The sequence below is a fragment of the Aspergillus melleus genome (assembly GCF_016097325.1).
Source record: "Aspergillus melleus strain CBS 546.65 chromosome Unknown contig1, whole genome shotgun sequence".
Classification (NCBI taxonomy): Eukaryota; Fungi; Ascomycota; class Eurotiomycetes; order Eurotiales; family Aspergillaceae; genus Aspergillus; species Aspergillus melleus.
Window position 1 is genome coordinate 1279941 of NW_025763370.1, and position 25151 is coordinate 1305091.

General features: G+C 50.6%; 7 protein-coding genes across 7 annotated transcripts; 6 read left to right on the forward strand and 1 right to left on the reverse strand.

Annotated features, from left to right (window-relative positions):
* The first annotated feature begins 49 nt into the window (after positions 1-49).
* LDX57_000500 (uncharacterized protein) lies at positions 50-3093 on the forward strand. Its single transcript, XM_046082145.1, has one exon. It carries the CDS (start codon positions 609-611, stop codon positions 1116-1118), a length of 510 nt encoding a protein of 169 aa, XP_045938102.1. The 5' UTR covers positions 50-608; the 3' UTR covers positions 1119-3093.
* A 120-nt stretch (positions 3094-3213) lies between these two features.
* Positions 3214-4673, forward strand: LDX57_000501 (GPI anchored serine-rich protein). Its single transcript, XM_046082146.1, has 2 exons — positions 3214-4053; positions 4118-4673. The coding sequence occupies exons 1-2, from the start codon at positions 3437-3439 to the stop codon at positions 4224-4226; spliced, it is 726 nt and encodes a 241-aa protein (XP_045938103.1). The 5' UTR covers positions 3214-3436; the 3' UTR covers positions 4227-4673.
* A 2602-nt stretch (positions 4674-7275) lies between these two features.
* On the forward strand, positions 7276-8466 carry LDX57_000502 (uncharacterized protein; the record flags this gene model as incomplete). Its single annotated transcript, XM_046082147.1, has 1 exon — positions 7276-8466. Exon 1 carries the CDS (start codon positions 7582-7584, stop codon positions 8464-8466), a length of 885 nt encoding a protein of 294 aa, XP_045938104.1. The 5' UTR covers positions 7276-7581.
* Positions 8467-9987: 1521 nt separating this feature from the next.
* On the forward strand, positions 9988-13578 carry LDX57_000503 (uncharacterized protein; the record flags this gene model as incomplete). The annotated part of the gene is made up of 7 exons (XM_046082148.1): positions 9988-10078; positions 10134-10343; positions 10411-12494; positions 12544-12619; positions 12666-12816; positions 12874-13205; positions 13265-13578. The coding sequence occupies 7 exons, from the start codon at positions 9988-9990 to the stop codon at positions 13576-13578; spliced, it is 3258 nt and encodes a 1085-aa protein (XP_045938105.1).
* A 1439-nt stretch (positions 13579-15017) lies between these two features.
* LDX57_000504 (DnaJ and TPR domain protein) lies at positions 15018-16753 on the forward strand (the record flags this gene model as incomplete). Its single annotated transcript, XM_046082149.1, has 2 exons — positions 15018-15249; positions 15312-16753. The coding sequence occupies 2 exons, from the start codon at positions 15018-15020 to the stop codon at positions 16751-16753; spliced, it is 1674 nt and encodes a 557-aa protein (XP_045938106.1).
* Positions 16754-18787: 2034 nt separating this feature from the next.
* Positions 18788-20986, forward strand: LDX57_000505 (uncharacterized protein; the record flags this gene model as incomplete). Its single annotated transcript, XM_046082150.1, has 1 exon — positions 18788-20986. One exon carries the CDS (start codon positions 18788-18790, stop codon positions 20984-20986), a length of 2199 nt encoding a protein of 732 aa, XP_045938107.1.
* An 862-nt stretch (positions 20987-21848) lies between these two features.
* On the reverse strand, positions 21849-23583 carry LDX57_000506 (uncharacterized protein; the record flags this gene model as incomplete). The annotated part of the gene is made up of 3 exons (XM_046082151.1): positions 21849-22763; positions 22882-23136; positions 23230-23583. The coding sequence occupies 3 exons, from the start codon at positions 23581-23583 to the stop codon at positions 21849-21851; spliced, it is 1524 nt and encodes a 507-aa protein (XP_045938108.1).
* Positions 23584-25151: the final 1568 nt, after the last annotated feature.

Sequence of the window (25151 nt, forward strand, 5' to 3'; positions counted from 1 at the left end):
TTTGTTCTTTCTTCTTTCGATCGCCTTTGGTCGATTGTCATTGCCATGCCGTGAGTCTGACAGACTGGCTCCATCTTTCTCCATCCCAGGGGTTCCTAGCTCTACTCATCTGACATCATCTCTCCAATGCTGGAACACTCGCTCGGAATTGATTGAATCTGAATGCTAAACCTGACATCCGAATCTTCCTCGAATCCTCACGGCTCATCTTCTTCCAATCCGACCCACCGGTTTAAAATAGCACTGCGCCCCGTTTGCACCGCCATAATTCAGCGGGAAACCGGACTACGGCAGGGACACAATCAAAATTGACCGGTTACTTAGTCCCTTAGTGCCATCACAGTCACTGAGGTGCTAATAATATCCGTAATTGACGGAGGACCGAGCATTAATCAAGGGAACGCCATGGCCTGTTTCATCTCATTGGTAGGATCTTGAGCCGAAAGCCACCTGTGGCTTGCGTCGTCTGGCTGTCTCGGATCGGCTGCTGGTTTCTGATTCTCGCTGGATGAGATCATGAGAGTGAACTTGAAGTCTTGATGGTATTCTTGTGCACTGCACAGTACTTTGTGCATTCAACGCTGAGTACTCGCAGGTAGACGCGCGGCATGGACGATCCTCGCTTGGGTTGGACCCCACCAGATCATCCAACTTCCTGCGAGGATGGGAATGGACAGGCACAATCACAGACATGGAGTATGATGCTGATGCCCGAGGCATTCATCTGTTTGTCTGCTCGGTTTGGCTTGACAGTTCCATGGCTTACCTCTCCGTACTCCGTTTTCTCAAATATTTTCCTCTCGGCTGGCAGGAAGTTTGGGAACCCCTCAACTGAACCACGAAACCATGAACCCCTCCATCGACGGAGACAGCAGTCATACGGAGTAGTAAATCCCGGGGTAAATCGAGTGGTTCCTGGCAGTGAGTCCGCCGATTTGACCCTGAACTTGGTCCGGAGAATGGATACTAGGGAGCAAACGCATGCATGCTATTTTTCTATTCCTGGGTTTTACAGACGCAACTGTGCCGAGCTCAAGAGCTTCCTTTTTTCCCTTCCCCTGTTGATCGGTGGAGCAGCAAGCACAACTCGCTCGGACTTTTTCTTCCTTGGATTTTGACTTTGTCGACATGGCCTATGAGAGCGACATGCTCATACGACATACGTAGACAATCTCTCCACCTGCTATTTACAAAAGATAAACTATTCTCGACGAGCAATTTCGAAAGCAATGGGAACCTATCAATTGCCCCTTCTTAACTAGTTCAGGTGATGTACCCCTGATGGACAAAGAGCGGGCACTTTCCATCTCCTTTTTTCCCGGTCAATCAATCAAGCGTGGCCTAAAAAAAGAAATCGTGCTGGCAGACAGACAGACACTGACAGACAGACCGAACCCGGAGAACGGACCCTGACCAGGAAGACAGGAACCCTTCCGAGTGACTCCCAGTCTCCCACCCGGTCTCGAAGGAATTTGATCTCAATAGTTTTGTTGATCACAACCCACGGTGGGTTGTGTCCACTGCGCCCGGCTAGTTCTCCCAGGTCCAGATATGAGTACAAAGGACCGCCGAGTACACAGTACACCTTGTTACCTCGATGGTACGAATCTATACCACGAGATTTCGCCTACTGGTATAGGAAGTTTGTTTTGGTGACTATTTACTTACTTCCCAGCTAGGTAGGTACTAGGACAAAGCCACCTGCTGCTATCAAGTACCAATACGGGGTAACGGGAGACCCTGTCGTGGCTTAAGCTTTAATTAAGCACTCAACGAGGCTAGCCACAAGCCAAGGCCCTTTGCGGTCGATTATTGACGCCGCTACATTTCTAGACCGCTCTGGACGGCTCAGGTGTACAGGGTGCATGGCTACTTGAGTGCACTGTGTACAGCGTAGCGTGCGCTATCACCCGAGAAGTACGCCGCATCCATGCGCACTCCGTACTTAAGTGTACATGCCTGCGTGGACGCAGGTACAACACAGACCCAAGACTGCCCTGCAGATTCTGGCCCCCTCTGGAGACGCCTTCCTGCGTACACCAACATAAGCGGGCATTATTGAGTGTAAGCGCCTCGCCCATGACGCATCTGTATGTATCGTATGCGCATACCAACACCTCACTTGGCGGGAGATTACAGGATGAAACGGACAGATTCTTACCGAGGGGAACGTTGACAGGCGAGAAATTGTGCAATTTCGGCAGCGAATTGACACCGGCCCTAGGTCCCATAAATATATGAATATTAATTACCGCTCCATAGTTCATTATGTTTTGGATTGGATTACCCCGTGTGTTTTGAGCATTACCATTATTATGTCCACACCGAAAATGGTTTTTCAAGAGAATTATGGAACGAGAGACAGGGGGAGTGGGGCGACACCCCACCGCCAGTCTGCTCATTGGTGATGCCTGGGGACACCGGAGCCACAGCGGGATGGTGGCAACCTCAGGGAGTGGGCCATGGCGTCAGGAACGGGCTGTCTGGCTGAGTCTTATTGGGCCGCGTCGAAAACCTGAAACAAAGCCTAACTGCCGTGGGGTGCACAACGTCCTGTGGCTTGGCGTTTGGCAACGATAACACCCCCTGATGAAAATAATGGAGACTCGGGGCTGTTTGGTCCCAAGAACCTGCCGTGTTTCTGATGCACCGTAGGGCGGGATATGCAGTGTGGATGGGATCTCCCTTTCCACAAGTACTCTATTCTGGAGTAAACATTGAAGATTGGAAATGGCAAGTTTGGCAACAGACATACTCTGTACTATCGAATTCGAAAAGTACTGTGTACACCGTAGGGCCGAGAATCAAATCAAACTAGTTGGATGACGCGGAATCCATCGATCCACAGCCACGATGACCTCTCAAGTTTCTGGTCCTTGTCTCAAAGCAGCAAGCGACCGACAGATCATCGGCGCGATACTTTTCCAATCCAGTGTCGCCGTAAGCAAGACAAGAAACTAAGCGCAAAACTAGTGCCCTCGCGACCGGCCTCGTCCACCAACCACGATGACCAGACCCCCAATTTCCACGAGGGGCCCTCGAGAGCGGCGGCCCCATCCGGTTGAATGGACTGCCTATGAGGGCAACAATCCTGGAATACAACTCACCGTCTCGATCAATCACCGCTGCAGCGCACCAGAGGCTCCACCGGGCTTGCAGGTCTGAGTTGCTTCTCTCTCCCCTTTTTCGTCCCTGAGACGATCTCCAGCCTAATCTCCCGGGCCATACAAAGGCTCCAGGCTCTCCCTCCCTTCTCGACCTTTTGATTCTAATCCGTTCCTTCTTTTCTATCAAGTCCCAACTTGTTTGAAGCATATCCAAACTTGACTTCGGTCAGCCACTCTTTTTTTCAACCCAACTATTCACACTCTCTTTCTTAATTTTAAACCATTTATAAACGGTTCTTTTTAAGACCAAAAAATCCAATACCATCACAATGCGTTTCACTGCTGCTTCCATTGCTCTCTTCGCCGGCCTTGCCGTTGCTGCCCCCGAGGGTATTCACACCGTCTACCAGACCGAGGACGTGACCATCACCTCTTGCGCTCCCGATGTCACCGACTGCCCTGGCCGTCAGCCCCAGACCTCCACCCCCGAGGGTGTTGAGCCCGTGACCACCCCTGCCGCTCCCCCCGTGGCCACCACTGAGGCTTCCGAGGTTCCCCAGCCCACCACCGAGGCTGAGGTTCCCTCCGTTGAGCCCACCACCGCTCCCGCTGGCGTCCCTACCCAGCCCAGCCAGCCCAGCCAGCCCGTCGTCCCCGGCGTCCCCGGCACCAGCAACCCCGTTGTGCCCCCCCCTGCTCCCTCCAGCAGCTCCCCCGTCATCCCCGGCAACCCCGGCAACCCCGGTGTCCCTAGCGGCCCTGCTGGCGGCAGCACCACCTCCGTCGTGGCTGTCACCACCTGCGTGCCCACCGTCACCTACTCCACCATCACCGTTCCCTCCGGTGTTGCTCCCACGGGCCAGGCCCCCAAGCCCTCCAACCCCGTCATCCCCACCCCCGGTGCTCCCGGTAACGGTGTCGGCGTTGGCCCCAGCGGCAGCGCTACGTAAGTTCTCTTGCCTCATTCATCCCAGCAGATCTTCAAAGCACAAAACTAACCAATCTTCCAGCCCCTCCACCTCCGCTCCTGGTGCTCTCTTCACCGGTGCTGCCAACACCGTCAGCAACTCCTTCGGCTTCGCCGGTGCTGCTGCCGCCGCCGCTTTCTTCCTGGCTTAAATTTATACCCTTCCTTGTGTATAGTGGGAACCACCACCTCCGAGTCAAGTCAGTTCCAGGGTTAAATTAGGAGGAAAGCTTTCATTTTTCTTCCGGATTAATTTGAAGAATTGGTTATATTCGGGGCGGGTGTTTTGTCATTTAGAGAAACCTTTTTTTGTGGATATGTGTGTGTTGTCTGTGTGGGATGCTGGAGGAAGAAGAGAGTAATATGACTTCCCCTTCTTGCGTCGAGATTTTTTTTCATTTTTTTGTGTCGCTGTTTTTCCCTTCTCGTCTATATATCCTTTTTCATATTTCTTTTATATCTTTTGCTTTCTTGGTCCATTGCTTCGGAGTTGGTTTTCCGTGAAGCACTTGGCTGGATACGATTTAATGTAAACCATGAAATGCTTCTACCCTGGTTAATTCGATTCCGAGCAGTAATTTTATTTTTTTTATCTTTTTATCTTGTATGGTGGCACTGTATGTAGATGTGATTCTATCTCAATTTGAGGCACATTACTCGGTGTCTCCCCCGTCAGTTACTGTAGTTACTCCAATCGTGTCAATATCTGGGTTCTTTAGGAGTAATCTGTCGGAAGACCTCTTTCCTTGTAACCAATAAACTTTCTGTGGTTATTTGAATCAGTTTGCGTTCGCGTAGACGCTGGATCAGCTCTGAGTAAACAGTATGCATGTAGCATATGCAACCCATCACGATTTTTCTAACAATAGGGAGTTGAAAAAGATGGGAAACACATCAATTTAATGTCCGATCCGCGGTGAGTTGAGAGTTAGACACTTACGAGGACGTAGTTTTTTTTTGAATGTTGGGAAGACCGTGGATTATCAATTGATCTGATATGACAAGTTTAACTACACAGTGCACATAAGTGCAATGTGTACGTATCTATAAAGACGTGAGCAATGTACATACATTGAACTGCAACCGGTTTGAGGCAATACATCGCGTAACTATCTGTAGCTTTGAATGCAGCCTGCAAGTTAGCAGTTAAACCCACTCGCCAAGCACACCGGACGTACTTCCACATATATACAAGATCATTTCAATAGAAGAGAAGCCTAGTGCTACTACTTCGCGATGTCCGATGAAGGAAAAAAAAATAAATACCTAGTACGGAGATATCCGACCGTCGGGATCGACTGACTGACTGACTGGTTCGAGCCCCCCCCCGAGAAGGCTGAATCAGGCTGATCGACCACTCTTCCAGAGAAGGGAGGGGGGCCAATCCCAGTGCCGGGCCCCTCTTGAGATTATCTCTTCATTTAGCAGACATGACCCGTACGGAGGACTAGTCAGCATGCGCAAGGCTAAGCAGAACGTTTCGGATGAATGAAAGGAAGGGGGATCGGGAGTCGGGAGAACTCTCAGATCGGAGGGGGGGGGGGACCGTTTCAGAGGGAGATTTGGAGTTTCGAGGCTGTCGATCCCGGTTTGAGGTTGGCTGGTTGGCTGTGCTTTTGGGTTGGTGTTTACTGTTTACTGTTTATTGATACGTGATATTTGATAGTTGGTTTGCGCTTTTGTTGATTTTGATGTGCCTGTGTGACTTCATAGTTTGGAGTTATGGGGATTGCTTTGTGATGATGATGCGGTTACTGTTTGAGAAAATCATACGAGACCACCAGTCTGGTAAACATGGACTTAAGGTGTATGCCGGTGTAGACTACTGGTGAATAAGCAGTGGGTAATTGTATATTAGCGATTCAATCCGTCGGCAAGTTGAAGTACCAACATGCTGCAGAAGTATCTACATCCGAGGAGTAGGGTACGGGGTAGGCTCATACATAGTTAGTTCATACGTACACAGTAAACCAAGGCAAACCCAATCAATTGTCAGAAATTAACGGTGTATAAGATCCGTTCTCTGACAAGCCGACCAATAATGCACCATGAAGGAGTTGACCGAGAGCGACGTGAGGACGAATGGAGACGAACCCACCCAAAAGCCAAGGTGGCAGTGTCATCCCAAGGCTGTATCCTTAGCCCTCGCACTCTTCCCAGTTCCCAACTCCCAAGGGACTTCCTGTGTCCACCCAACACCCAAGAGTCCCTTTCGTCCCATCCCACTGGTCCGCTAGTCGCGCCTCCACTGGGCCCTGGTCCCCCGTCCCCGCCAGGGCTCAGAATGGCGGATGCTCCGTCGGCGTCAGTCCTACCGCCATCCACGACTTTGTCACTTGTCATCATTGGTTTTGACCACGACAGATTGGCCAGGGCTCGTTATTTCTTCAATTAAGGGTCTCGGACTTTCCCCTCTCTACATTTCCCGAATAAGGCAATAACCAGCCCTGTTCGCGCTTAACTTCGCTGTTCAGGAGTTAACGCTGCGTCGCCCATGACAATTTTTATGGAGCTATTGTCAATGACCGGACCCCAAATCCTCTTCCCGACCCATCGGGCTGCTTTTGATTTGAGTATTTTTTTTCTGTCCCTTTCTATTGTGTTTATGTTTACGGCGTGTCTCTTGGCCTTGTCTTGCTCACTTTGATCTCTTGGGTCTTGGTCTGAAAGTTCTGACCTAATCGTCTCGTTTAGACCCTCTTTTTCTTTTACCCTTTACGGTGTATAAGGAGATCCTGCGGGGCTCATTTGACGGCGTGCCCGATGGAAGGAAGGAGGCTCAGTTTCTAGTGTCTTTCTTTCTTGGGCCAAGTTCGTGTTGGACTTTGGGATCCTCTTGGTTCCGTTGTTGCGTAGACCAAGTGGTTGTTGTCATTATGGGCCCAGTCGAGGGGGTCGGTAGTCTGTAATCTGTAGAGCAGTTAGCCCTAGCAGATCTCCAGGATATGATGGGTTTCATTATTTCAGTGAAGGTGAGGGGGCACCGCCTCGCAGGGATTATTATAATAAGTACTCATTGTCCTATCGAATTGGATGCATCTAAATTGACGCGCCCTTTGATTGACTGAATGACCTGTCTCGCTATCTCTTCCTGGTTCGAGCTTCTTCTTCTCTTGTTCTCTGCCCCTGTTGCTCGTGTGGCGGTTTCTTTTAACACCCCTCGTCCCTCCCCGTCTTTGCTCGCCCTGCCATATTTGGTCTTTTTGTGATATTCTTTTATTTTTATCTCGGGTTCGTACCACTTCCTCGCTGTTTCGGACAAAGGAATCGACAAAGAAAATTCCCACGCTGACGGGACGGACAGCCTGGTCTAGGGAGATAAAGAGTGCAGACGACGACATAAAAGAGTTCCGTGGTCCTGATGGTTTGACAGCATTTGATCTGGCATCATCTGTTGTATCCGACACCCTGATATCTATACCGTCTCTACGGCATCAGCATCATCAGCACCATTCCATCCTCTCCATATCCCACATCACAACACATTACAACACAACGGCCAGACAAATGGACCTCTCCACGCTCGAAGGCCCTCCCATCCTCGATCACTCCCCGGCCAGAGACCCCCCGTCGATGCGTCTCGACGCCCTCCCCTCCTTAGGACTCCCTCCACGACCCGCCTCCGCAGACGCCCTCTCACGCATCTACTCCCTACAATCGCAACCGCAATCCCAGTCCCAACCACACACCTCCTCGCACAGCTATTCACGCTCCCAATCCCATCTCGTCCCCTACCCGCAAGCCCCCCTCTACCCGACCTCCAACCCGGACAGCAACCTCTCGCCACACTACCGCCGCGCCCGCACCCCCAGCCCAACTCCCATCTCGTGGGCCTCGTCCTCGCCTGGTTCTGCTTCTTCCAGTCCCAATAATAACAGGCCACGAAGGGCTCCGTCCCCTCACCGGCTGATCTGGCTCGACGCGGAGAAAAGCTGGGTTATTCTCTCTGAGGGTCAAACTTCGGTGTATACGCCTGCTTCTCATGGATGCAACTGTGGCGGAGGGAGCGGTGGAATGAGTGCGAACATGTCCGCTACGAACTTGAACGCGGGCATGTACCCACACTCCCACTCCCAGCCCCATGGATATGGACATTCGCATCCCCAGCCAAGATCTACGAGACTACCTACCATGAACATCAACCCCGCCGCAGACCTCTACCCGCCTCCGATGGTAGACGCGCCGCCGCCATACGAACACCACGTCTTCGACAGTCCGCTCGTGCAGGTCCACGGGCCCGGAAGTGGGAGTCGGCGCCGACGAGGCGAGTCCTTCGCTGACTCGGTTTCTGGATCTGGGTCTGGGTCTGAGGGGGAGCCGTCGCGAGGTCGGACTGGGGGGTCGAGGTGGACGGCGGTGGCGAGACGGTTGAGGGCTTCGCCGGTTAGATGAGTGGGTTTGACTTTTGGGTTGGGATCTCTGGAAAAGGCCGTTTTACATGATGGGTACCGAGGTATGGAGTCGTGTGTACTTCATGGATTGGACATCATTTATGGCATGTTGGGACCGAGCGGCCCGGATGGGTTCATGGCAGGATGGATATCAATGTTTTTCTGAAATCTGAAATATCGGATCCCGGGTTCAGTCATTCTGGGACCTGTCTACCTGCATACTTGCCTGCCTGCATACCTATCTATCTATCTACTCTTTTGCTGCGCAAAGAATGACGGGTACAGGTACAGGTGCAGAAAAAGCACAGACGGACTGAGGACTCGCGTCGCAGTGTATACTGCAATCGCAGAGAAAACGGGACAGTCAATGATCAGGGACTTAGTGCCTTCGGACACTTGTGGTGTATAAGGCATTGCATCCTGTCTTCGTTTACCTACTTGGTCGGTTGAGACCTGCATGACTGGGTACATACTTAGCCGGTAGGATGTATGCACCTGGCAGATGGGTAGCATACGTATGTACATGCACAGGAACATGTACGGCTCCAATGAGAGCTACGGTGGTTGATAGACATGGAAGCATAGAAGATGGGAGAGTATTGATGAACGGATAGAAGCAGGTGGTGGTGGTTGTCGATCTTGTACATATCAAATCTTTCTTTTGTCTTTCACACTACTGTACACTCTTAACTATAGACATCTATCAATTTCCTTTATTCTACTCTACATGAAGATCAACACCGATAGTTCCACGATCTTAGCTGGTTCTATCTCCTACCATTCGTCAACCTCTTGCTGTTTTCCCATTCTTTCATTTTTTTCTTTTTTTTTTTTTTTTCTTTTTTTTTCATATCTCATACTTCCATTTACTTTGATCATCTCATCTTGTTGTTAACCCTCCGTACTATCCTCTACCTACTTTCATCATACCTTGACTTACCTACCTCTCATCCACCTACCTTTCTTTACATACCATCACCACCTTCTTATACGCCAGCCATACCACATCTATATCTCATCTCATCACCACCATCTTACACTACCACCAAATCACATACCTAACTCGTCTCTTCAACTTCATCTTGTCCTTTACTCCCACTTACTCTGATCATCTGCATCTCATCTTCTTATTACCTTCTCATTCTAATCCTTTCTACCTCTCTCCTCATCTCAACACCTTCTCACTCTCTCTTCTATCTCTCCCGACCACCATCTTACCTTGACCTACCGTTCACATCATACCTACCACATCGCCTTCCTATACTCCCTCTCACCTGCTTATACTCCCACCATATCTTCCACCATCTCTCTCTACCCTTCTCATCGTCTTCCAACCATCTTTCAACACGAATATATTCCTCTCGTACTATCACCTTTCTCCTTACTACAACATTCAGACTCCATTACATCTTCCTTCAACATACTTACACTTCCTAACCACCCCTCTTCCATTTCCCTTCACAAATCACCATTGACCGTCTTCAAAGACATAAAGTCCATATATCCAATTTCCAAATCCAAAATGGATCTCGACATCCCCAACCTCGCCAAACTCCACTTCATCACTGAACAAACCGCCCGTCATGCGCGCCTCCAGCAGGGCCAAGAGCCAGGTAATTCTTCTTCCCCCCAAAGAAAGGGGTCATACAACTGACATCCAGACAATAGCACCATGGCCCTATCCCGATTTCGAAGCCGAATGGCAGCCTCTAAACCAGACCATGCGCGGCTGGTACCTTCGACGAGTGGAGCAGCTAGCGGCGACGGATTTGCAGCCAAGACCGGACTTCGACTACGAGGGGATTTTAAAACTAGTGTATGCCAAGTGTTATGCCGACATGGAGGAAGGGACTGCGCGGGAGATTTCGTCCGTTGGGCGTGAGTGGTTTCGTCCGGTCCCCAAACTTTTAAGGAGTAGATGTGCTGACACGATTGCGGATCGAAGTGTCCGACTTCCGGTCTCATCTTTGCGGATTGAGCGGTGCCGAATGGGCCGCGTTATACAATTTCCCCTTCGTTGAAGAAGAAGAAGTTGATGATGATGCTGAAGATGAGGGTGACATGCCCGATGTCGAAGAAGAGCCGCTGGACTATGATCCGCGCGGGGAAGAGGATCCGCAGCTCTCCCGGTTGGAGAAGAGCGTTGAGGCCGGCATGGCCACGCTGGAGCGGCTGCGCAAAGAAATAGAGAGATTGGAGGTTAGTATGGACGACACCAACTGGATCTCGGAGATTGCTCAAATCGAGCCGCTTTCCGAACGGGGACAGGTGGTGATTGCGCTTGTAGAAGGCACTGGGGTCGGCAAGTCGTCGCTCATCAATGCCCTGATCGATGAGGAGAAGATGTTGCCCACTGACTGCATGCGCGCATCCACGGCTGTGCCAACGGAGATTAGCTATAACTATGGAGAGTCTCAGTATAGAGCGGAGATCAAGTTTGTGGACCGTCATGAATGGGAGAAAGAGCTCCGGGCTCTACTCATGGACTTGGATGAAAAAACCACGGGCGAGATTGGCGAGAACATTGCAAGTAAGTCAGAAGCTGGAATTGCTTTGGCCAAGATCAAAGCTGTCTACCCCTGGTTGGAAACCCGGGAGATAATGGCAACTCCAGTTGAGATTCTTTTGAATCATCCAAATGTGTCAGGCTTGCTCGGAAGTGAGAGAGTTGTGGAAGAGAACAAGCGGCAGACTTTTCACAGAAAAGTCAGAATCTATCTCGATAGCAAGGGCAAGAGCAGGGTCAGCATTAAGAAAGCCCAGCCGTACAGCAATATGAGTCTATGGCCGCTGATTCGTGTGGTTCGCATCTTCGTCAAGGCGCCGGCTTTGGCCACGGGCGCCGTCTCGGTTGATCTTCCTGGCATTTTCGACTCCAATGCAGCCCGGGTGGCAGTCGCTGAACAATATATGAAACGATGCTCTGCTCACTGGGTGATCGCCCCTATTAAACGTGCCGTGGATGACAAGGTCGCCAAGGATTTGCTCGGCAAAAACTTCAAGATGAAGTTGCATATGGACAGTGCATTCAGCAGTATCACATTTGTCTGCACCATGACTGATGAAATTTCAATCACTGATACTCAGGATTCGCTCAAGTTGAATTTGCCAGTGCCAGAGCAACGAGAGGCGATGCTGGCGCAGCTCCAAATTGAGTGGAAAGAGCTTTTTGAGAAACGGGAGCAAATCATAGATGACTTGGCTGATATCGATGAGGAGATAGATGGGGTGGAAGCCCAGCTGAATACTGCAGAACACCCACCTAAGGCATCTATTTTAATCCCGGCAAAAAGAAAGAGACAGGACGACCTTATCGGCCCTGAAACAAGTGCCGAGGTTCCAATGGACCCTAACATTGCAGCGAGCCCCTCTGACATAGATGATTCCAAGCCTTCAGTGACTGATCATTTGGTGGAAAAGCTCCAAGATCTAAAAGCTCAACGAAAGGATCTTGTTGCGCAGAGACGGCCCATGGGCCAAGAGATCAAGATCAAAGAAAATGAGATTAAAGAATTCGAAGCGAAGTCTCACAACATGAAGGTAGGTATTCATCGAACATGCATTGAAGCTCGCAATGGCTTTTCAAAAAAGGAAATTAAGCGCGACTTCGCGCGCGGAATCCAAGAGCTCGACGAAGGATCCAGTGAAGGATATGACGAGACCACAGGTCAAGGAATTGAGGGCAGAAGAACTCAAGATTATCAGGAGTTGGAAACAGATCTCCCTGTCTTCTGCGTATCGGCACGAGCGTATCAGAAACTGCGCGGTCGGATGCGCAAGGAAGCCACTGCAGAGGGGTTTACAAAGTTGGAGGAGACAGAAATCTTGCAGCTGCAACGCCATTGCATAACGTTGACGGAGGAAGCCAGAAAAGATCTTGCACAGTACTTTCTGGCCCATCTTCAGCGATTGCTTCATTCAATGTCTCTGTGGTCATCCTTAACCAATCCTGCAACTGTTACCATATCGGAAAACAGAAAAGGGGAAATGCATGCTGACTACGAAAAGACACGCCAGGCTTTTAATTCTGTACGCGCCCCCTTCCCTTTCTTCATGGTTGCTGTTCTAACTTCCGAAGGCAGCAAAAGAGCTGTGGAGTGAATTTTTGGCAAACTTGGAAGAGAGGTTCTACAAAGACATTGTGCACAAACTCGGTAAGTTCATGGAGTAGCCATGTGCGCCAAAAAGCTAATGATCCAGACCATGCTTCAGAGGTGATAACTGAGGAACTTTCTCGAACTGTTACCGGATGGCATGGCCCCAAAAACCAGGGAGGGATATATTGGTCAACCTATCGTGCTACATGCAGCCGTGATGGAGTGTATCGCACAATGAATTGGAATGAGGATTTGTGAGTACCTCAGAAGTTGTTTTTCACTTTGACCTTGAGATTGACCACGATCGACAGTGCCCACCCTTTGTGGAAAGCAATCCATCACGGTTGGATAAAAACCTTTGAATATTTCATTCGGTGGGAATTCGAAACTTTGGCCCAAGTACTTCAGGAGGCTCTGGGAAAGTTTCATTTGGCTGCGATTCGCTCTGCCAAGCACGAACTCCCCAATGATCATATGGAGATGCTGGCTGAGGCGCTTGATCAACACTGCCAACTTTTGGCATCTGAACTCAAAGCTATGAAGAGAAAATTCAAAGCGGCACAAAAGCAGATAAGCTTCATTTTCCCCAACACAATTCGAGAGGAAATGGCGCCGACCTATGAAGCCTGTGCAAGGGAAACTGGTAGGTTACAACAAGGATTAACTTAACCAACCCCGACATACTGACGGAATTCTTCGTAGGAAGAGGCACATCACAGCGAATGAAAGACCTCATGACCCAAAAGGTAGTAGACAACGCAGGCGAAATCATTGAAGAATGTACCAAGCGAGTCAAAAGGGAACTAGAGAGGTTGAAGAAGGACACAGCGAACAACCTCGATAGGCTTGTCCACAAGACATTGGCTTCTATGCAGCACGTCTACTACATAGCGCTTATTGAACCTCAGGTCCGTCAGTTCACAGCCAATCAGATTGAGGTCCGACGTCAGTTGAATGGAATTGTCAGGGAAATGATATCAGACTTGCAGTTGGGTCAGCTTCTCAAGCAGAAATAGAGCGACAGACGTTGTCTCTATGGCAAGCTGTGCCAGACGCTATCGAGAGGAAGGATGGAAGATTGCCGATTAGGGAAAGACCAGGCTGGGACAAACAGGCATGAGCAGGGGGCAGCAGATGCAGATGAATAATGGGTTGCTAGGGACTTTGGAGCGTTATTCAGTTAGGACCAATTGGAGTTGGAAGGATAGTCGTTTGTGGGTATGGAGGAGATGGACTAATGGCCACCGGTGTCTTTGGACTTGGGGAGCGATAGGCGAAAAGGAAAAACAAAAACAAAAAAATAGTGCTAGCAGCTAAGCCTCTGGAATGGTTGAATGAAATTGATTGAATGATAAATTGACAGGCCGGAGGAGAGACATGAAACCAGTTAGGAGGCCAGACAGCCAAAGTACGTAAAGTTAGCCAGAAGCGCCCATCCGGAGGGAAAGCTCGATGGGATTCGACGGCTGCACGCTAAGAGGGTTCGTCACCCATCACCAGCCTCCAAGATTTTCACAAGTGGAGGAGCAGATCGGTCGTCCAGGACAAACAAGTCTCGGAGGGGAAAAGGTCATATAATCCACGAGGGAATCACTGGCATGGACCGGGGCTACTAGTATTTCTTTTCTTCAACGATTCTTCTGCCTTGCTTGCTCGTTCGGTTGCTTTGCGATAGAAGGATTGATCTGATTATATTGAAGAGGCGATACTATTGACTCGTTACTGTATTGTTGTCTTGTGTTCTCTCGTCCATTTTATTGAGGTGCGCATCATGACGCAGTAAACGTGAGCCGTTCAACCAGACCGACAGAGAGAGAGAGAGAAAGAAACGACGGAAGGAAATCGGCAAGAGAAAAAAAAGATTCCACCGCCTTCGCCGCCCTTCGATCGGACCCGCCAATCAGCGGCATCAAATCCTCAGGAAATTCAAAGAAAAGATTGGAATAAAAGGAAATAAGGAAGAAAAAAAAAAGAGGAAATGGTTCTTCCGCAACTTTTCTCTCGCAACAAGTCAAAGAAGAGATCTTCCAAGCCTTCGTCTCCTTCTGAACCGCCACCTCGGGAGTCTGCCTTCGACCCGTATACTTCCTCCTCTTCCACTTCCACTTCCACTTCCACTTCTTCCTCTTCTCTTCCTCCTCATCCTCAGTCTCAGTCTCATTCTCATCGTCCTCCACCTCCTCCTTACTCTAATTCTAATCTCCCTCCCACCCCTCCGACCAATCACCCTCTTCCGCGCAAACCCTCGTCTCGTCCCTCTCACAGTCGGACTTCGTCGACGCCTGCTAAATCTTCTTCTTCACCCTCTACTTCTCGCCATCCCACTTCGGCCACTGCGAGATTCAGTTTCTCCGCCTCTCGTTCCTCTCGCTCGTCCGCCGGTCGCCGGTCCTCGCACGACCCCAATTCTCACCCGTTAAATCTTCCGCCCGACGAGCTCCGTCGACTCACAGCCATGGCCGCTGCCGCTGACCGAAGCTCGATGGACATCGATAGCAATGATCCTCGTTTGCAATCTCCCTCTTCTGCCACCAATGGAGTCAACGGAACGCAGAATGAGCGTACTCCTACCCCGCCGCCTCACACGTCCAGTGGCACTACGGCCGAGGCCGACTCTTTCAAATTGGCCGGAAACAAATTCTTCAAGGATGGAAACTTTGCCAGAGCGATCGAGGAATTCAACAAGGGTGTGTGCTTCCTGTCTTGACATCTGTCGCTGAACTCAAAATTTTCTAACTTGGATCGCCAGCCGTGGAAATTAACCCCAACTCCTCCGTCTACCTGTCCAACCGTGCGGCAGCCCACATGTCCGCTCATAATTACTTGAATGCTCTGGAAGATGCCGAGCGAGCGCTCGAGCTTGACCCCTCCAACTCCAAGATCATGTACCGTCTCGCCCGGATCCTGACCAGCCTGGGTCGCCCCTCCGAGGCTCTCGAGGTCCTGGATCGAACTGACCCCCCTGCCTCTGCGACCGATCGTGCGCCCGCCGAGAAGATGCAGCGTTTTGTCATTCAAGCGGAAGAGACTCTGTCGCAAGATCGGGGAGTGTCCATGGTTGTTTTCTGTCTGGACCAGGCCAGGCAGCTCTTGGGCCAGGGTGTCAAGGAACCCCGCAAGTGGACTTTGCTGGCCGCCGAGGCCCAGCTGAAGATGGGCAACGATAACTCGCTTGGAAAGGCCCAGGACATTGCCATCGGTATGCTGCGAGAGAACAGCCAGGACCCCGATGCGCTGATGATCCGTGCTCGTGCCTTCTACGGAATGGGAGAGACCGAGCAGGCGTTGAAGCTGTTGAAGATGTGTCTGGGTCTGGACCCGGATATGAAACAGGCGATCAAGCTCCTCCGCACGGTGCAAAAGCTGGTCCGTACCAAGGAGGAAGGAAATGCTGCGTTCAAGGCCAAGGACTACCGCAAGGCCATTGATCTCTGGACTCAGGCCGTGGCCGTTGACCCCAGCAACAAGGACATGAACGCGAAGATCCTGCAGAACCGTGCTCAGGCCCACATCAACCTGAAGGAATACGACAACGCTGTCAGCGACTGCAACGAGGCCCTGCGCTTGGACCCATCGTACCTCAAAGCGCAGAAGATGCGTGCCAAGGCTCACGGTGGAGCCGGCAACTGGGAAGAAGCCGTGCGCGACTACAAGGCCGTCGCCGAAGCCAACCCCACCGAAAAGGGCATCCAGGAAGACATCCGCAAGGCCGAGTTCGAGCTCAAGAAGGCCGCCCGGAAGGACTACTACAAGATCCTTGGGGTCAACAAGGACGCCACGGACCACGAGATCAAGAAGGCGTACCGCAAGATGGCCATCAAGTACCACCCCGATAAGAACCGCGATGGAGAGGCCGGCGACGAGAAGTTCAAGGAGATCGGAGAGGCCTATGAAACTCTGATTGATCCTCAGAAGCGTGCTTCCTACGACAACGGTGACGACCTCATCGACCCCTCCGACATGTTCTCCGGCGGCGGCTTCGGTGGCATGGGAGGCATGGGCGGTATGGGTGGAATGGGAGGCATGGGTGGTATGGGCGGTATGGGCGGTACCCATATCAACATCGACCCCAACATCTTGTTCAACATGATGAACGGCGGCGGTGGCGGCGGCTTCGCCCAAGCCGGTGGCAGCCCATTCGGTGGTGGACAGTCTCGTGGCGGCGGATTCCCCGGAGGATTCCCGTTCTAGACGGTTTGACCAACACCACAGAACGACCAAAAAAAGTCTTCTTCTCAAGAGCGATGATTATTATTCAACACGACAGTACAGAACCAGACGAACTGCAGTGCAATGGCCAACGGCCTAATTTGACTTTGGGCTGCATCCCGCCTTTCCTACTATTTTTTCTCGATTGCATCTGCTATGGCTGCCTATACATGGTCTTTTCGATTATTCCCCGGGGTGCGTTGCATGATTTGAGACTGAAACCGACTCGATAGACTTGATGTCTTTTTTTTTGCCGTTGCCTTTTCTCTTTTTCACCAATTTCGCATCTTTCCTATTTATTTTTCTTTCCTTTTCTTTTTTTTTACATTTCAACCCTTCACATAGATGGGATATGTTTTATTGTGATATTTGCAACAACCACCTGCCTCGGACAGGATGGATTTGATGAGCACGGGAAAGAATTCCCAGCCATTCTGGCGTTATATACTCTTGGGTCATGTTATTGTTAATTTATGCCGGCTATGTCGGGATTCCCATGGTTTTTATTCTTTGGGTATCTGATGAATGAATATGTTGATGATTTACTTTGCTTCCGTAACTTGGCTGTTCGTAACGCAAGTCTTCCGTAAACACTCTATTTCCTTGATAACAACACTTATCCTAGTCAGCCAGGCCCCAGGCCCAGGCACAAAGGCACACAGGCACCAATGCCGAATGCAGCAATGCCCTACCCAATCGGGAAAATTTAATTACGTCAGCGAGCTCAACACGCCATCCAATCGGCGCCTCCTCTTTGGAATAACGCTAGTCCGTAACCAGGAAAACCAAAACAAACAACATGAATTGCGGAGAAAGAGGTACTCCGTACTTTTGTTACTCTTGCTCAGACACCAGAAGCAAAGTAACACCTAATTGAGGATAGGTAGTAGTCCCTTATTCAAAGAATACCATACAAAGAATCACGGATAACTCAATACTGAACAATTGAGCATGGAATAAGCTTCGTGACAGCCACCATTTCTCCCGATCCCGGCGTCTCCTAGTTAGGTTAATTAGCTGAAGGCTTTCCCGTGAGGTATTCGCGGAGGTATGTTGCGTCTGTGCTATTTTGGACTCCGGACATGTTTGATCAATTGCGATGGACATAATGAGAATACACCGTCGAGTAGAAGGATCCCTCGATTCGAAATATACGAGTCAAACAATCTATCCAAGCCATCTGTCTACCTACCTTTCTAAACAAGACCAGTAAAACGAATAGCAACACCCCGCAAACAAAACCAAAACAAACAACCACCTATCAAGACCACAAGACCGCATGGAAATGGAATGCCAGCGCATCAATTCCAGTAGTCGCCTAGTCTAGCTCTATATGTAGATACTAATGCTATCTTCGGATCTAATCCCGCTCCAGTTACACAGCCTACCTGTCTGCGCTCTTGCTTTTTTTTTTTTTAAAAACCCGGCCGTCGACCGGGATTATTGGGCCAACCGTTGCAGCCTGCTGCAGGTTTTAACTCTGATCATCACGCCGTCGCTTGCCGCCTCGCTTTCCTTTTTTTCTTACCCTCGTCTTTTCTTTCCTCCCCCGTCACTCTTCTGCATCCCACTTCCTGTTCCCTCGCATCTTGGTCTTTCTTGATTCTGGGTGGATCGAGTTCGGTTTGCGATTTCTGTTTCCTGGTGCGGTATTCTATCGGGTTTAGTTCTTCGGTAAATAGGTACGTCCTCTGTAGTACTCCTCACGGTGTACTGTCCTCCCAGAGCCGTGATGGTCTTAGACACTGACTCTTCTCGCTTCCTGGCAGAAACAAGCGCTGAGTGGCACGGCCGTAGCGCCAACTCGAATGTTGTTATGAACATGTTCTTTCCGTCGCTTTTTACGTCTCAGTTCCGTTTGCAACAGCTATAGCAAGTGAGGGTCTTCGATAGGGAACCCAGACCCTTTCCTCGTGCAACGACCGACTGAACGTGTCCGAGATACCCCCCGCATCGATCTTACGACTGCCTTTGTTTTCTTCTCTTTCTTTCTCTGATCAATAATCTCACAACATCATGGATGGCCCTCCGCCCCCGCCTCCACCTCACGGTGAAAAACCGAACACTACCCAAGGCGAATATCGGAAGTCGTCAGACCTTCCGACGGGGAACTACGATATTTTCATTATCCCGCCCCACTCGTCGGGCTCCGGATTCTTATACCTCCCTTCCCTCCAATGCCATCGAAATAGCTTTATCGCCGGATCGGTATGCACACTGTTTGTGGTTCTGTTATGGGTGACGCTGGCGCCGCTCGTCAAGACGTGGTACGTCGCCACGATCGCGAGTGGGAGCGGCACAGGAATGGCCGTCCTAGCCATCGGAGTCGGCATTGCCGGTTGGGCATTCGGTGTATCCCAATCGGACTCTGGCTCCGGTGGCTCCCAACAGGGTGGCCGTCCAGGACCCGGAGGTTTCGGGTCTGGTGGATTTGGATCTGGGGGTGCCGGCGCCGGCGCCGGTGCAGGCTCTCATCAATCTTCAGGGGCCGGTGGAAATTACTCGAGAGGTGGAAACTTTAATAACCAGTCTGGAGGACAGCAGGGCAACTATGGTGGAAACTATGGTGGCTCTCCTCCTGGGAATCAGTACGCCGGTAATCAGTACGGCACTGGTGCTCCTCCGCCTCAACCCCAGTCACCGCCTCCCCCCAAGGCCGATCCCCCACCCAGCGATAGTGGCTCGACTTCGAATAAGAAGCCCCAGAGTGGAGAGGATTGGGAGAAGGCCCGAGAGGAAACAAAAAGAAAGGAAGAGCTTCGCCGCAAGATGGAAGAGTTCAAGCGAAAACGGGAAGCGGAAGCGCGCGAAAAGCAGCAGAAGCGGGAGCGGGAGGCCATGGAGCGAGAGCTTCGTGAGCGCCGGGAGCAGCTCGAGAAAGAGATGGCTGCGGCTAAAGAAAAGGCCGAAAGGGAAGCCCGCGAGAAGGCTGAGAAGGAAGCGGCAGAAGCTCGAGCAAAGGCTGCAAAGGAAGCGGCAGACGCTAAAGCCAAAGCAGAAAAGGAAGCTGCAGAGGCCAAAGAAAAAGCCGAAAGAGAAGCCGCGGAAGCAAAAGCAAAGGCCGAACGCGAAGCCAAAGAGGCAAAGGAGCGAAGGGAGAGAGTCGCTGCGGTACTCAAGGCAAAGGCTGAGCGTGACGCTGCGGAAGCAAAGGCAAAAGCAGAGAAGGAAGCAGCTGAGAAAGAGGCCGCCGAGAAAGCTGCCGCCAAAAAAGAAGCCGATGCCAAGTTCGCCGCTCTCAAAGAGGCCGCGGCGAAGAAATACGCCGAGAAGAAGGCTAAAGACGCCCAAGAAGCGGCAGCCAAGGAAGCTGCATCCGCAAAGGAAGCCGCATCCAAGGCCTCCAGCCAAAAGTCAGCAACGGCAAGTGCTCCACCTCCACGCACCCCGTCGCCCAAGAAGCCGCCCTTTCCCAGTGCGCGGACGGCCGCGACGGCGACCGAAGACGATGCCTACTCCTTTCGGCCCTACGACCGACCTCGGCGGCCGTACGGTGCTGAATCCAAATCCTCCGTGTATTCGGAGTCTTCGTATGCTCCTTCTCAATCAACAGCCCGAACCTCGCCGCCTCCGTCGATCCGAGGCGGGTACTCGACCAAGGATCCCGACAAGATTGTTATTCGTGGCGTGTACGCCTTTAATAACGCCTTTCCTCGGACTCCAGTGGCACAGTTAGTGTCCGGCCAGGGAATGGTGACGGACGGGTTGGTCCTTCGTATCACTACCGAAGGGCTGTTCATTGACGACGACGTGCGAGGAGTGCCTCAGCGGGAATGGGACGTCAAGGCATGGACCATGAAATTGGCCGAGGTGTGGTGTCCCCAGTACGGCGGACAAAAGAACCCGCAGGCCCCCAAGCCCAGCAACCTATTCTTCCGTCGAGGCACCGGAGAGCCCACTTCGGAAGAATCGGATGCGTACTTGAACAGTTTGTTGAAGGTTTGCAAGAACACCTGCCGACTTGCTACCCCGGGAGGCTCCAATCGGAACGGCAGCGCCATTGGCAGCGAGACGCAGAGCCTGCACGTCTTGCGAGCTAGCATCCGCGACCAGGAAGGCCGCCGATATGTCTTCGTTCTGCAAGAGACTGAAGGATGGAAGGTCGGCATCGGCTTGCAACGGCTGCGGAAAGGCACGCAGGTGCGCGCCCTCGGAGTAACGAACATGGCGGCTAACGAGAGCCGCACGATTCTCGGAGGCCTTAGCTACGCCTGACTATATGGTTGTTGGAGATATTTGAGCGTTGCATAGACTCATACTCATTAGCGAGGAGTTGGTTTCGCGTTTTCCAAATCTTGCATGGGTGTTTGTTATGCCTAGACATTCATTTGCACAGAGATTCCCCACTTGTCTTTTTGGTTGACCCTACGGCTTATGATGTTGACGTTTGATGATGATCGTTTGTTTTTGATTTTTTGGCATATAATGTACATAGTTCTTGCACATACTGCTTTGTACACAGGAAGTTTGATCGTACCGTCGTGGGTAAGATCATGATGATGCGTTGTATATGAACCTCTAGACTCGGGCCCACATTACCACGGTGAGGTTAGAATGAACTTGCTCAGGGGTAACGGAATACCGATCCTACTTGGAAAAAGATGTGGAATCTAGTAAATGCAGAGGATGCCCAACTACCATAAATTCAATGTTTGCCAGGGTAAGGGCATGATTCAGTATCTGCCATTCCTCTCTCATCCATTTCGCCCTCGAACGGATACAGTCCCAAAGTGCAATACTCTCTTCACATGTGTATATATACAGTACAAGAAGACCTCCCGGAAATCTTTGAACGTTTATAACTGGGCGAGTGCATCAAATGCCTGCCAGGATTGAGGTCTTTTGTATTCCGCCCGGTAAAGAAGTCCTTAGAGACACGAGTTGGCACGAGCTATATTGAAAGGGAAAGTGTATTAGAAGTGAATAAGCCGAGTGATGGAGCTGGATTTTCTAAAGAGCTTTTGAGGATAGGCATATCCCATCTAGACCCCTGACCTAGCTCTAGCAACTTTGTACACATCAAATCGTAAACAGACGGTGCTTAAGCAGGAATAACGACTCATATTAAACTAGTTAATCACAAATTACCCTCAGTCACCGAGCAAGTCCACGCACCTCCGTGACTGATCGCGCAGATCCGGTGTGGACTGCTTCTCCACACTCCAATTCCAAGGAACTCGCCATGAACCGAGTGGTATGTTCCCACGAGGGGGTATTTAGCCATGACGCCCGTTGGGCTCAAGACCACATCGTACCGAATCTGGTTGACCTTGCGCTGAACAACGCAATTGCCGCCCCCACCAGGACCCAACCGTGAGGAGCGCAAGCCCTCCAATCTTGACAACCATTCAGCAGGGTCAATGTCTTCGCCGAACACGATCCCATCGCCCTTTCCACTTCGGATCGGTTTGAGGATGTACTCGTTCTTTGTACCGCGGTCCTTCTCGCAGTCACCGATCAACCGGTCGAGTTCCAACGAGCCAGGCAGTATCGTGCTGGCAAGCCCTTTGTCGAGTATCTTCGCCTGAGCACGCGTGATCACATTCCGTGCCACTAGGGCGTCGAGCTCTTGCTTGACGATTCCGAGCATCCGCTTGTCATGGACCAGCAACACAGTGCGCATGTCATTGAAGCATCGGAGGCTGATCTGGTGGAGCATCTCGGGGCTCAGAGCGCGGAGTTCTCTCTGGTGGAGCTCAAGTCCAACCTGATGGATCTCTTCCATGGCTTCTCCATCGTGATAAATCACCGGTTCCAAGCGCTCGGTGTCCTCGAGTTCAGCATCTGTGATCACACAACAGAGTCTGCAACCACCCTTGCCTGGCGGATATGGCACCAGCCTCAGGTCGGAAGGGTGCACAAAGCGAGGGTGGATTCCAAATCGTATTTGGAGAAATTCCACAACAATGTGTATGTCATTGCCGAGTTCCTCGCCTTTGAGAAGGTGCAATGGCAAGTCGGGATTGAACAGGTTCAAAATGCCTCCCAGTATCTATTTGGAAATTGGCTGTTAGTTTACCGTAATTGTAAATCACTCTTCTCCTTTCTCCTCTCTCCTCTCTCCTGTCCCTTTCCTCCTCTCCCGATTTCGAGTATAATTGGGAGCTTACCCTAGCAGGATCCGTAGCGCCGACCAAGCCATTACCCGAATCACAGAGCCCTTGCTCCTTCAGTGCTTGCTGTCCGCACGCCGCATACATATATCCATTAAAGGAAAAACGGGCATTTATTTCACTGATTCGAAGATTTTCTCTAGGGCCAGAGGCACCCTCAAGGCGATCTTCTTCGATCAGGAAGTCTGGCCTCCACGATCCGCGGCACTCTCGGTATGGCCGCAGGTTGTTAGGAACTTGGCTATCAATCCACTAATAGAGAGTCACTTAGTATTCTATACCATAGCACCGAGTAGGGTAAAAACAATGAAAAAAAAAAAGAAGAAGAAGAAATAGGGGACATACACGAAGAAGGTCTTCTTCTGCAGGCTCCAATGGCATACGCTCTGGGAATCTCGCCTTCGTGTCCGTCCACCACCTCTCGACAATATCAGTGATAGCAGAGACTAGAGCATCATTGAGCTCCTTGAACTGGTTCTGGTGCACGGAAGGGACGAGGATCGGCCAGGGGATGAAGGCCTGTAATGCGCTCTTATGCCATGAATTGGCAGAAGAGAACCGCAACAGGCTTTCTTGAATAGCCGTATGATTTTGAAGATATGACCTATCCTCAGAGTCGCAGGCAGATACAGGCTTGTATCGTCCTCCTTGGAGGGGGACGTGGACTTGCTGAAGAGTTTCTGGTGCTGGGGGCTTCATTGTGTGGAGATATGGAGAGGGGAAATAATACTATGTCGAGAAGTAGGAGTGCTATGGAGGCACGGTTGGATAAATGAGTATGAAGGGGGGATCAACAGACCCTTATGGATCAGAATGTACTCAATAATCTGATATAGGGGGGGAACACATCCAAAAATATAAACATCAGTTGATTTGAATCGGCAAATGGGCTATCTTTCCAGACGCTTTATATTAATGAGCCTTCCCGTTCTCTTCGCGTGTTTTTTTTCCCTTCCCTCTACTTTGGCTTTCCTGACATGCCAAATTTAAGCACTTGTAATGCAAATATCAGTATTACCTACCGTCCTACCCTATGTACCTTAGGTTATCGCCTGTAACAAATGGCCCGTTTCTTTCCTCCAACCAAAACCCCACATGCAAAGGGCTTGCATGCAGATTTACTCAGATGTCCGTACGTACTTGACCTCGGCTAATTGTATCTATAGGACCCTTGACCCTGGTGGCAATTTACAGTCGCGCGCAATAACGCAATGTCGCAGTGGGGACAGCTGAGTGCGGTCTTCGACCACGACTAAAAAGCAAACCTCCAAATCCATGCACCTAAGAGCGGGCAATTTCCGAATTAGGCCTATCGTAGTATTGAAAGGAGCAGCACGCAAACATGTATAGTGCAGTAAGAAAGTATTCAGACTAGTAGTGGACGGTGGACAATTCCGGTAAGTTACCTGCTACGGCTTTGAAAAATTCGGGTTTGCATACATTCCCAAGACTAAGTGTTGAGATAAGATACTCATGCTTCTTTTTAGCGCTGATCCCATTTTGTTCTATACTGGTTGTCCTTAACTCAAAGTGTAGATTGTTGGGGTGCAGAGTATCAGATGCCCTTGTCTTTACCATCCTTGGTTCAGTTGAGAGGCCCCCAGTTTTGCTTTTCATGAATTCGGAAGGGTTACAACTGGGTAGTCGAAAACAGGGGGATACACAAGTCCATTAAGGCAATCTCAGCTCGATTAGCTGAATTCAGAATCTGCAATGGTAGGATGTAAATGCAAATTCCGACACAATGAAGAACAGTTACCGTATTGCCCATTTGCTTTACTTGACGAAAATCTATATCCGGCACGAAGAATTTTTTTTTGTTTTCAAAGATGCCAGGATATATTCGCCCCAGCCTTCAGCTGCGCCATTAATCCATTATATTAATACCAAGGTGCGCTACGCCGTACCTTTGCGGGCATCTGAAGTAGTATCGCAGATGGCGCTAGCAGGGGGACGTCAGCTGCATGTGTAGATTCATTCAATAACTGGGACTACCTGGTGGTGGCGAGCCACTGAAAACCCCTGCAATACGCCCTTCAGCTAGTGTCGATTACGCAGGTTCCCTTGTCAATTTATCATAGCCAATTTTGCGAAGTGTTCAAAGTCTAGCACCGAGTTCAATCGGCGGCATCAGACACGGAGTGGTCTGAGGTATGGCTGCGCGAGCCCTTGCCTCCATTTGCCCCGGCTGCCATCAGTTCCTCCTTTATGAACCCGATATCACTCATATCTGTCCGTTGAGTGATCGGACAAAGATCAATGAGCGA